The sequence below is a fragment of the Manacus vitellinus genome, unplaced genomic scaffold (genome assembly GCF_001715985.3).
Source record: "Manacus vitellinus isolate BGI_N305 unplaced genomic scaffold, ASM171598v3 scaffold_42_pilon, whole genome shotgun sequence".
Lineage (NCBI taxonomy): Eukaryota > Metazoa > Chordata > Aves > Passeriformes > Pipridae > Manacus > Manacus vitellinus.
In genome coordinates, this window is record NW_021940553.1 from 1,938,671 (window position 1) to 1,951,698 (window position 13,028).

Consider the following 13,028-nt stretch of genomic DNA (forward strand, 5'->3'; position numbering starts at 1 on the left):
GTGGCCCCCAGCCCCACCACGCAGTTGTCGCGGGTGTTTCACGGGGCTCAGCCCTCACTGCTGTTGCTTCACATCCACACACACATTCCCCCCTTTTCCTGAGACACCCGATACATCCCTGGGGCTTCACATGTCACGCAGATGCCGCAGGCACAGGTTGGTGTTAAAATTAGCCCTTGGCTCCCTCCTGCCCACGAGGCTCCTGCCTGTTGGTGTCCCCCAGCGCAGCTTCTGGGGTCCCAGTTTGGGGCATCCTCCTGCTTTTGCCCCAAGCTTTCCTTAAAAATTAACACCGTGGAATTCTGCTCCGGTGAGATGTTCTCCATCCTCGTGAGTGTCACATGTGACACTGGTGAAGCTTTGGAGAGGCTGGAGCACAGGGACTGGGACACTGGAGGTGTCTCACCCCTCAGTCCCACAAGGAAGGATTCTCCCTTTGGCCAGGCACGTATGGGGGATTTTTGGTAAATATAAATGTGATACAGAGCAGCTGGGAGGCGCTGGGGCACATGTGGCACATCAGCCACCTTCCTCAGGCAGCACTGAGGGTGATCATAATTCCCAGCTCATCGCCAGACCCTCTGCCCGCCTCAAAGCCCTCAGTCATTTCCTTCCATCTGATATGGGACTTTTCACCACCTCTGCAAGACCAACCTGGGTGAAGTCCTTTGGGAAGTCAAGATGGGATCAACTGGCTCAAAAACTGATGAGCTGATTTTCTTCAAACTTGGTTGTGGTTTTTTTGGCTGACTTCTGGTAGGAACAGCGGAAAGGCCCCAGGGAAGGGTGTTTTCCAGCTGTTTTGAAGCTGTGGTTGGCTCAAGGAGGACACCTTTCACCCCCAGATGCCATTTTATGGCAGGATCATGGAATCATGGAATCCCAGAATAGGTTGGGTTAGAAGGGATATTAAAGTCCACCTCATTCCAACCCTCTGCCATGGGCAGGGACACCTGCCACTATTCCAGGTTGCTCCGAGCCCTGTCCAAACTGGCCTTGAACACTTACAGGGAGGGGGCATCCATGGGATTGATGGCCTGGAGAGAACTGATGCCTCACTCCTAGTAGGGATGAAGCATGTAGATGGTGTGACCTCTTTGCTAAACAACAGTCTGAGGCTTTGATTAATTGCTGGTCTTCAGCTGCTCTTTGGATCATGATTTCCTTGGCACCACATCTTGGTGTGTCCATGGTGATACAACCAGAGCAGGACCACGGCTGGAAACCTTGGTGGTGCTTCCAGGCAAGGCTGGTGGGTCTCACAAACCCCATGACAAAGAACAGGCTGAGGGTTTTGAGGGTCTCAGCTCTTAGATGGGGGAGGCAAAAAGCCTGTAGGGCTTGGGAGACCAGCACTGGAGAAAATCCAGAGAAAAGTGACGGTGGAAAAATTTAAGGGAAAATAAGGAATGGATAGGGAAATGGTGAAAAAGGAGGGGAGATCTCTACAGCAAACCCTATTGTATCATCCCATGCCTGGGAGCAACAGCAGCCCAAATCCAAGTGGGGATCGAGAAACTGAGAGGCTTCTGGCTCGAGGAAAGGCTTTATTTGGAATTTATTTACACTGACATTTAATCTAGGGTTATTTTTCCCCTTTATTTTCTGCCTCCCTGTAATTTTCTCTCTTCTGCTTTTTACCGCCTTTCTTTTTTTTTATTTTTCTCAAAAAAAAAAAAAAAGAAAAAAGAAAAGGAAAAAAAAAAAGCAAGGTAGAGGAAATCATGATGCATTTGCTCAAAGTGTAACATTCCAGCATTTCAAATTTTCCAGCTCTATGGAGAGAAAATAAGAAAACAAGTAAAAGCCTCAGCTCCAAAGAGCAGCCATTTGGGAGGAGAGAAAGAAAACACTGTGTCACTATTTTGCCATAGCAGATGGGGTGTCAGAGGTCCAGAGAACGAAATGGAGCTGGGGAAGGGTCTGGAGCAGCAGGAGCGTCTGAGGGAGCTGGGGGGGCTCATCCTGGAGAAAAGGAGGCTCAAGGGGGACCTTCTGGCTCTGCAACTCCCTGACAGGAGGGGGGAGCTGGGGGGGGATCGGGCTCTGCTGCCAGGGAACAAGGGACAGGATGAGAGGAAACAGCCTCAAGCCGTGCCAGGAGAGGTTTAGATTGGATATTGGGAAAATTTCTTCATGGAAAGGTTTGTCCAGAGCCTGGTAGAGGCTGCCCAGGGCAGTGTTGGAGTCCCCATCCCTGGAGGGATTTAAAAGCTGTGTATATGTGGGACACATATATACTGGGGACATGGGTCAGTGGTGGCCTTGGCAGTGCTGGGGAATGGTTGGACGTGGCAAACTCGGAGGGCTCTTCCAACTAGAGTGATTCAATGATTCTACAATGTCCCCATTTATGTCTTACCATTTTTGCTAAAATTGAATTATTTTTCTTTGAGGAATTTCATTCTCCATTTGCATGGGTCTGGCAACCAACAGAATAAAGTGACTTTTTTCTGACAACTGAGAGTTGTTGCAAAATGGGAGCTGTCGATGTTTCACTGCACTGAGTCCCAAGTGGGATATTGGGGCTGATTAAATTATTACTTTCAATTAGAGTTTCAAGCACACATAGTCATTATCGACTCTTTGCCTTCCTAGGAAGAGGGCAGGGACTGGGCTTTGGGATATGTCACCCTGTTTCAAGCAGAATGACCCCAAATTCATCATTTCTCCTCCATCCTGCCTTTGTTTTTAGGGAGCAGGGGTTTTGGTGTGTTTTCCTTGGTGGTCCTCTGATGTTCTCCCCATCCCAGTATCCTGCCAGCTCCCTGCAGCAGCAGCTTAGGGATGGAACTATGACTGGTGCCAGAACTGGTGCAAAAGGAAAGCCCTCTTCTGGCAACGTGCTTTGCTGCAAAACCCCACATTTTCTGCCACTAATCAAGGACATTGTGCTATTTTATTTGTGAAATCCACTCCTTGGTTTGCACTAACCAAAAATAAGGCAAGGTCAGTGACCCCTGTCCACCTTCCCAGAGCCTGGGCTTGATATCTGGAGAAAGGACACTCCATCTGACTCATCAGTGGTTAATTACCTCAAAGTCACAGCTGGTTAATTTAATTTCAGTATTACATCTGGATGGCTCGATTTTTTTTTTTTTTTGCTCTTTCTGGGGGCTCTTTTCCCTGCCTGGGGATGGATGCTGGTTGAAAGGACAGGGCCTGGATAAGACAATGGAGTCCAGCAGGGACAGGAGAACAAAAACAAACAAACAAACAAACAAACAAACAACAACACAACATACTGGTCTTTTCACATGCACAAGCCTTTTTGTCTGTGTCTGAAGGCGCTTTCCCCCTTCCTGGGGGATGCGGAGGAGGCTGCGATGGCAGCCCGGAGCCCGTATCCTCCGGCTTTGGTGCCATCTAGTGCCTTCCCGAGGGCTGCTTCCAGCCCGGGCTTCCTGAGATAAAATATCCGTGGCCAAATTACATTAAAAACCGTGAATATTACTTCTTTTGCTGGTCGCTGGCTGCTGCTGAGAGCGCTCAGCTCCACCCACACGCCCCTAACCCAGACTTTCCAAGGGGCTGGGAGCAGGTTGAGCCAACCCTGGAGCACCAGGAACGAAGGGAATTCCTCCCAGGTGCGTGGGGATAGGGAGGATACAGGTGTAGAGTTAATTTTGAAGCATTTTTGAGAACTTTTAAGAGCATTTTGAGAGTTTTGCTGTAGCCTTGCACAAACTGGGAATGCTGGTCCAGGGCAAGACCTCATTCCATTGAGGAATGAGGGAGCTCAGCATCACCCCTCCAAAACCAGTCCTGCTGCTTACTGGGATAATAAATCATTATAATAAGACTTTTTTGGCTGGCAGGGAGCTTAGCCCCTCCTGCAAAGCATGCTCCCTGTCTTGTGCCATGCCCAGGTGGGACTGCTTTAAAAATTGCCCTAAAATTCTTCCTCTTGACAAGCAGCTGGAAGAAGGAGTGATTGTGGAAGGAGCCAAGGATTCCCCAGCTCCAAGGGGGCTGGGGTTTTTAATGGCCTGAGGCGATATTTTCACAGCATCCCAACTGCAGGAAAGGTCCTCAAATGCTTTTGAGAGGTGTGGAGGACGTTCAGGTGTGCACCAGAGGCTCATCCTCCTTTTGCAATTGGGGGAGGACAAACTAAACAGCATTTTCAACTTGACAACTTCAACAACTGTGAGCTGCCTTTTGATATTATCCCCCTTTTATTTGGATTTACTCACTGTGTTTTTGTCTCCTGCTCTGGGTATCTTAGAGAAGGGTCCAGGGAGAACTTAGAGCCCCTTCCAGTGCCTAAAAGGGCTCCAAGAGAGCTGGAGAGGGACTTTGGAAAAGAAATGGAGCACAGGACTAGGGGGAGTGGCTTCCCACTGCCAGAGGGCAGAGTTAGATGGGATATTGGGAAGGAATTCTTCCCTGTGAGGGTGGTGAGGCCCTGGCACAGGTTGCCCAGAGAAGCTGTGGCTGCCCCATCCCTGGAAGTGTTCAAGGCCGGGTTGGACGGGGCTTGGAGCAACCTGGGCTAGTGGAAGGTGTCCCTGCCCATGGCAGGAGGTGGAACTGGATGATGTTTAAGGTCCCCTCTGACCTGAATCATTCAGTGATTCTGTGATTCTGTGAAACCTCCATCCTGCTCTTCATTTTGCCACTGTTGACTTCTGATGGCTTGAGTCTGCCCTGGGTCACCCCAAAGTTCACCTGCACCCGTCTCCCCCACCTCTTCAAACCGAGGGAAAACCGTGGGGGGGAACCCACTCTGATGAAAATAAGATGGAAAAAACAAAACCCATCTGAATGAAGAACGATATCGAGACCGGTTTTATATCTCTGTGCTGCAGAGGAGGGGCAGCACAGTGCTCTCCGTGGACTTTGGCTGCACAAAGGGAGCCCAAGGGCTGGACTGGGGCTGTCTGATGGTTGTCAACAGGAACACACCTACAACACACCAGTGGCACTGAGTGCATCACCACAGGTAAACACCCAGCCTTCAATTATTCAAGGCAGGGCGTCTGCTCACTCGCTGCAGCCTGAGTAATGCACGACCATTTGAGCAGTTTCACACCTGCCCTGGGGCCAGCAGGCACCAAAAACCCACAAGACTGTGTTAGGTGTTAAGGGACAGGCTGAGTCTGGTTATTTAGCACGTTCTGGGGTTGTCAGAGTAAACCTCCACCTGGCCCTGAGCACCCGGGGGAGATTGTGCTGATTCCTGCCATGCTCCTGGCTTTTCCTGGGTCAGACGTGGTTTGTGGACACGTAGTGACACACAGTGATTGGATTTTTCATCACAGAATCACAGAATATCCAGAGTTGGAAGGCACATGCAAGGATCGTGGAAGTCCCACTCCTGGCCCTGCACAGGACACCCCCAAAAATCCTGCCCTGTGCCTGTGGTTCATCACTTCAGGGACTTTTTTTAGGGAGAGGTATTTTGGAGGTTGGTGGTAAAACATAGAAATGGGGGTGTTTCTACAGGCTGGTACTCCCACATCCCATGGTATGCCAGGATTTTATCTGGATAATCTCCATCTCTTACCTGCCTGGAGCTGAAAACTCTTCCCTGAAGAGCTCTGGTCCTTTGACAGACTGAAGGTGAGCTCCTGTCACTGCCTGTCACAGAATGGTTTGGGTCAGAAAGGATCTTGAGGCTCATCTCATTCCAAGTCCCTGCCCTGAGCAGGGACACCTTCCACTGCCCAGGTTGTTCCAAGCCCTGTCCAACCTGGCCTTGGACACTTCCAGGGATGGGGCAGCCACAGCTTCTCTGGGCAATCTGTGCCAGGGCCTCACACCCTCAAAGTAAAGAATTTCTTCCTAATACTCCATCTAACTCTGCCCTCTGGCAGTGGGAAGCCCCTTGTCTGCCTCTCCAGGCCCTTGTAAAAAGTCCCTGTCTGTCCTTCTTGTCAGCTGCCTTCAGGTACTGTCCAGCCCAGTGTTCACCATGGAACTGGAGAGATGACACCAACAATCCCAGGGAAGATGCAGCATGCACCAAGAACCATCAGAAACAAAAACGACTTGACAAAATACCCCAACCTGCATTTTTCTTCTTTGAGATGCATCTCACAGAGAGGTTGGGCCTATTTCCCACCCTTGCTGAGCAGGTTAGAAATCGTTCTCACCAGGGATATGTTCACAAACTGGAGTTTTGGCCACATCACTCCACCATGCTGGAGATTCCCCTTCTGCCCAGGGGTTGGGGATCTCCTCCAGAAGCAGGAGGCAGAGCTGGGGGAGCAGTTTCGGAGTCACTCAGCATCTGCCCTTGATGACATCCTGCTCCTGTGAGTCCCTTCTTTGTTGGCCCCCCATGTTATGGGGATGCCCCCACCATTCCCCCAACGTCAGCACAAAGGGAGGTGTCAGTGAGATGCCAGGAAAGAGCTCTGAGGTGCTTGGACAGTGATTTGTCACTGGCAGAGCTCCTGTGTGGGGTATTTTTATTTGGTGGTTTTGTCACATGCGGTCCAGGGAGAGTGTAAATAAATGGACCTAAAAGGAAAGTGTAATCATGTGGAAAGGCAAGAAAATTACCTTTTCATGCATCTCCATCATAACCCATGCCAGGTAAGATGAGTTTTGTGTGAGAACACATAACACGAGTGACACAGTTCCCATTAGGATCTTGAAAGCATCACTCCAGCCCAGCCACTCCAGACTTGAAAGCTCCTCTTTGGGTTTAGGGCCACTGCCAGCTCATAACACCGTGGATAAACATCTCCTGTGTACCTGCAGTCCCACAGAGGGGGGTTTGAACATGCCCTGCTTCAAAATGGCAGCCTCCTATGGAGATCCATGTGGCCAAACACTGAGGCATCCAGAGGGTCACAGCTGGAAAGGTGAAGGGGGAAAAACTGAGAGTAGGTTTGGATGGGATATTGGGAAGGAATTGTTGGCTGTGAGGACAGTGAGGCCCTGGCACAGGTTGCCCAGAGAAGCTGTGGCTGCCCCATCCCTGGAAGTGTTCAAGGTCATGCTTGGAACGACCTGGGATGGTGGGAGGTGTCCCTGCCTATGGCCGGGGGTTGGAATGAGATGATCTTTAAGGTCCCTTCCAACCCAAATCATTGTTTGATCCTATGATTGGTGTGACAATGGAGTTCAGCAATGTTAAATTTAAGGTAGACGTGAAAGGACCTGGCAGAGAGGAAATGGGAAAGGTTTGGGTGTCCTCAGTCAGGGGCCGGACAGGAGCTTGAAGGCACAGATAAGCAAATGCCATGCTCAGCATTTCGTCAGAGGCACATGTAGGAAAGCCCCTGGAAAAGGCACCAGCCAGGCTCCAAGGAGTTCTGCCTTCAATTCACATCACTACAGCAATGAAAAACGAATTTGACAGAGGACTCTTGTTTCTTTTCCCAGCCCTGGTGTGGTTGCCCTGGATTCACCCAAAGCTGCCGATGCAGCGAGTACATGTAGGAAATTATCTGAAGTTAAACTTTCAGACAGCTTTCCCCTGCCCACTCCAGCTTTGCCCTGAGATTGTCTGAAAGATATTTCCTTCCCAGTGGCTGGCACTCAATTCTAATTTTAAATTGAGTTGCAAATCTAGATGACTAACCAGCTCCAAGAGAAAACTTCCAAGGGGCATTTATGAATCAGCAGTTGCAAGGACTCTCAGGAATGCATTCGCTTTTCATAAACTCCTTGGTGTCAAGATATAAACTTGGTGGGGGCTGGGTCCTCATCTGCTCTTAGGTGTCAGTAACAGGAGGACTTTAATTCACCTTCTTTGCACCAAAGACGAAAGTAAATGCAGTGTTTGTCCCTCCCAAGTTTGCATTTTGCAGGTGTTCTGCTCCTTTCCTGTGCAGAAAGGAGGGAAATGAAATCCCTGGAATGCTCTGGAGAAAAGGCCACAGCAGCTGATATTCACAGATGACAACCCTAAAAAGGAGAGGGGAAACTGAGTAGTGTATCAGCCAATGGAGGTGATGCACTCTACAAAGGACAACATTTACAGATTCTCCAGGGAACTGGGGAACTAATCCACTTAGCAAAAAACTTTCAGTCCTCATTTCAAGGCAGACAAACTAAATTTTCAGCCACAAAATTAATCTGCATCGCGGTGAATTCACTGGGGAAAGCAATACCAAATCTAACCTAGTTTTGGGTAGTTTTGGTCAGTTCTTGTGTTTGCCACAGAAATGACAATTACCACAAAGCCAAGTGGCTCCTACATAAAGAGGTGCCAAGTGCCACAGGAGAAATTTTAAGCTTTCCCTTCGGTGTATCTTGAAGTCTACAGACTCTGGGTGTGACTTGGTGATGGAGAAAAAAAGATTCAGGAGATACAACATCTGTCCTCTTCTCACATCTGCACCAAACTCCACGACATATGATACACATGAAACAAAACCCAAGTCTGGTGTCCACCTCCACAGCCACCACCAGACCCAGAATTTGTTTTTTCAGGCTTCACAAACCCCATGGACTCAGTGGAGCTGAAAACCAAGTCGCTTCACTCTCATTATCCATATTGATATTTAAAATACATGGATAAATGGCTTTCCTCACTTGCACCGAGAGCTTCCTCATGTAATAAATACACAGTAAACACTGGAGAGGCACTGAATTATTATTATTATTATTCCTATTCCCATTTTGCCTGTGAGAAGGCTGGCAGGCAGCAGGACCCTAATTGCACAGTGCAATTGTACTTACCATCCCATTCCCTTCTTTACTTGTCGCTGTAAATTCCCTGGTGTAATTTGGTGGTTCTCCAAACACTTTTCTGACTGGCACCACCTCCTTGTGGTCAGTGAGGACTTGCCCAGAGCTTCACAGCTGGTCTGCACCTCCTTTCCCAGTAGCAGCAGGTCTGAGCCTGTCAGCACTGTCTGGCTGTGTGAGGAAATCCCAGTGTCTCGTTGGTCTCACTGACCAGCAGAAGATGCCTGGGAGGATGGGACAGGGGGATAGAGTCGGAGAAATAACGGTGTGAAGGGTGCTCAGACACCTGAAGGACTGAGGTGTGGGGGGAGGTGGAGGTTGTGCCAAAATCGCATCCCTGGAAGGGATTCTGCAGAGCCTCCAGCACAGGGAGGACATGGAGCTGCTGGAGTGAGTCCAGAGGAGGTCATGGAGATGCTCCAAGGGCTGGAGCCCCTCTGCTCTGGAGCCAGGCTGGGAGATCTGGGGGGGTTCACCTGGAGAAGAGAAGGATCCAGGGAGACCTGAGAGCCCCTTCCAGTGCCTAAGGGGGCTCCAGGAGAGCTGGAGAGGGACTTTGGACAAGGGACTGGAGGGACAGCACAAGGGGGAATGGCTTCCCACTGCCACAGGGCAGGGTTAGATGGGATACTGGGAAGGAATTCTTCCCTGTGAGGGTGGGGAGGCCCTGGCACAGGTTGCCAGAGAAGCTGTGGCTGCCCATCCTGGTGTCCAAGGCGGGTTGGACGGGGCTTGGAGCAACCTGGGATAGTGGAAGGTGTCCCTGCCCATGGATAATCTTTAAGGTCCCTTCCAACCAAACCATTCTGGGAGTCTGTGATAGGCAACAGCCACTTGTTACTGGTACCTGAACATCTCCTGGCACCCCCTCCAGCACTACAGGGAGAAGTGTTAGTCCTGCCCTGGTCTGAGAGATAAAAACAAGATTCTGCAGTCGGGAAATCACTTTTCCATTCTGGACATGCAAAACTGCATGTGTTACTGCATGTTACATACATGCTGTATGTGTTACAGCAGGGAACACATGCTGTATTTGGGCAGCTGTAACCCAGATCTTAAGGATTTATTTTGGACATATGACAAACTGCAGCACATTTGATGAAAGTGGAAAATAAAAATTCCAAACAAATTGACGTTGTTTAAATAATACACTCTATTTTATTTTGTCTTAAAATAGTTTAACCTTTATTCTACAGACTTGTTTCAAAAAAACAGAAGGTCTCATCTTGCACCAAAAATATATATATTTATATTTATATAACACTCTGTTTTATTATTATTTCTCTCCAAAGACCATTAAATACTAGATGGAAAATGAGAACTAAATAGTGAGTGTTGAGAAGAATCAATTTTTTTGTTGGTTTTTTTTTTTTTTTAAAACTAGAGTTGCACATTTTAAACATTTATATTCTAAGCAGTGATTTGTCTTCACTATAGAAGATTCCAAGTTCACACTCCAGCAATTCAGGAACTGCTAAACCCTGAAGGGCTCGAGCCAATGCACACTGAGGTCAATGGAAAGCCCTGCACCGACCCCAGTGGGTTCTGGATCAGGCCCCAAGTGCATTGGTTCTTAGCCATACAATGGCTGACTTTTCTCTTTCTTGCTTAGAAGAGCAAAACCACCCAGGCACATTTTGCTCTTTTTTAAAAAAAATAACAGTTTAAAAAAAAAAAAAAAAAGAGAGAGAGAGAAACAAAACCAAACCATTTCCTAACCCTAAGCTATCCAGTGATTGTGTTTTTCAGAGCACTACCCTTTAAAATCTCTTAAGAATACGAGAAAATACGTAGTGTTTTAAATAAAAGAAAACCTGCGTCGGACTGCAATATGTGAGTTGTTTAAACAAACACAGTGCACAAATGGAGGAAGTTTGGTTAGGATGCAGTTGTTTTTATATATACATGGAAGTCACATCATATACAAACTGAAAAAAAAACCGAGGAGAGTTAGTTTGCATTTTTTCACGGAAGGACTGCAAACGGGTCCCTGCAGCTTTCTTCAAAACTGATCTCCAGGAGACTTTGTGGAACAGGGAGAAGCAGCCACACTAAGCCCCTGTTCCAGAGTTACCTCTACAGCAGGTGTGTGAGCCCATGGAAATGACTGAGGTGCGCGATTAAAACACCGGGAGGAGGGACCAACGGAGAGCAGTGCGGGGGGCTTTTCCCTACTGCACTGCCAAGGGGCTCCATCCACACTCCCCTCCCTCCCAACCCCCCTTCTCCCGGGAAAGAAATCGGTCACTAGAAGCACCACATACATTTTTCTGGCCATGCAATAATACACTTAATGTTCAGTGTTTTAGAAAGCTGGAAATTGGAGTATCGATCCCTTACCTACTCATCTTGTAAAGTGCAGTCCAAACTGTTCTGCTTATGGGGAAAAAGAGATGTTTGTTACTGACTATACCGGGCTGTTTTTCCTTTACGTGACAACACAGGCAGTTCTATTTTTAATTTGTTTTCTTCTGCCCACAGGTAAAACTGTTGGAAGCCAAATAAATCTCAAAACCAGCCAGCACGAAAAGAAAGCAGAACTTCCCGTGTCCTGACCACCCCTGTTCAGCCCTAACTGCTAAAAAAATCTGAAGACAGAGCTGTAAAAAATTCCCACCAAAAACATCCAGAATATGAAGGAACATTTTAATTGCACGAGAGACTTTAAAAGTGAATAATATCATTCTGTTAGAAGTCTAATCTTTGGTTTTTGCCTTGAGAAAGGCTCAAAATGACAGATGAGGGGCAGGAATTTCCATACACACCACAGAAACCACAGCCCACTAAACTGAGTAGTTCCACTGATTTCTGTAAATATTCTGGTAGAAAGAATCTGAATCACGCCCTAAAAACAATTCTAAAACTCGCATAAGAGGCAAGATTTAAAGCCATATAGGCTAGAATCCTGCAGGGTGCAGTTTATTAATTAAACGACAACAACAACAAAAAAATCACAACCTTAGGTTCTGATTCTGATCCTGCAACATCTTTTAGGACAGTGTTTTAAGCACTTAAGTGGCCCCACAAGTTCTCGGGAACAGTCTCAGCTGAACACCAGCAGCTGCCAGTGCTTTGCCAGGCTGGGGCTTTGGAATTTGCTTGTTTGGGTTTTTTTTTTATTTTTTTGAAGTGGTGAATGAAGCAAATAAGCAACAGGAGAAATGAGGACTACGAGCAAAACGTTTAGTTTCTCCATCTCCTCCAGGCAATTCTTGGATAAAGGTAAAAAAGTTCAGCTATAATTAAAAAGGAGAGGGATGCTGGGCCTTTTTATTACCTTTTCCTGTGCTTTTGCAATAATCAGCTGCTACTAAGTCACTACTATTATTACTGTTTTAGCCATATCAAGCCGTGGGAAATGATCAGTGAAACACAGTAGTCAAGTAGACAGAAGATTCAGCACTGAATAAACTATAAATTATACTGAGAATAAAAATGCTTTAATTAAAAGCTGTTCAGTGCATAAGTTATGGGCCGTTTGCATTAAAGACAGTCCCTCCTGCTGGTAACACAACCAAATCAGCTTGTGTATGAACACTCTTGGCCCAGACTTCAGAAGTGTTGAATACCCCCAGTTCCACTGAAATCAGTGAGGACACACCATTCCTCAAAATCACTGATGCTCACACAGCAACACACTAACTCCTACTAACAAACTCAATATTACTGATAAGTTAAAAACGTTCTGGAGTCGGGAGGAGGGGAAGGGAGGGAGGATGTAAGTTTTGCACACAGTTATTTCTTCAGATTAACACGCACACGTTAGTAAACTGTAGATGTGTTTTAAATTCGGTGCTGTTAATCTGAGAGGAATCCCCCTTTGAGAAGGCAAAAAACCCTTTTAAGTCATACTGAAGTCGTACTACATTCTTATGGACATGAAAAAGACGTCGTGAGTTTGAATTTCATAGTGCCAAGAACGGGGTGGGGAGGGGGCTCCGAAACTCAAGGTTTAATCATGAACTTCTGTGCCACAAAGGGGAAGAGGGGAAGGGGACGGGGACACAGTGACACGGGATTACAGCAGGAATTTGCGCCTGGTGTCCTCATCCAGGGTGAGGTCCACGACTTCTGGGGGTGAGGACCAGTTCTGCTGGGGAGCCACTGCTGTCCATGACTGTGTTTGCTGGGCGTTGATGAACTGAGAGCTGCGCTTCCAGGAGGACACGCTCTGGATCACGCCTCCCCTGGGATGCACACACCTGCAGCAAGGCAAAAAAAACCCACAGAGGATTATTGCCACTACTGAATTCAGGCACCAGAGTCTCAGCTGAAGGGTTTTATCACTTAGGCATCTGGTTAACACGTCCCTCTCTGAACTGCCCTCATGGATTTGCCATTTGTAGAGTCTGTGACATCCTAAATGCCCAGGAAACAAA

At 47.6% G+C, this 13,028-nt stretch overlaps 1 protein-coding gene across 2 annotated transcripts in view; it reads right to left on the minus strand.

The window, feature by feature from the left end:
* Positions 1–9,784: 9,784 nt before the first annotated feature.
* The window catches only part of CUNH18orf25 (chromosome unknown C18orf25 homolog), a 44,943-nt gene continuing 41,699 nt past the window's right edge, over positions 9,785–13,028 (minus strand). For both annotated transcript variants that reach the window (XM_029962142.1, XM_018078780.2), the window contains exon 5: positions 9,785–12,851. In XM_029962142.1, coding sequence (XP_029818002.1) covers positions 12,668–12,851 — 184 coding nt within the window. In that variant the 3' untranslated portion in view covers positions 9,785–12,667. The remainder of the gene's footprint in view (positions 12,852–13,028) is intronic.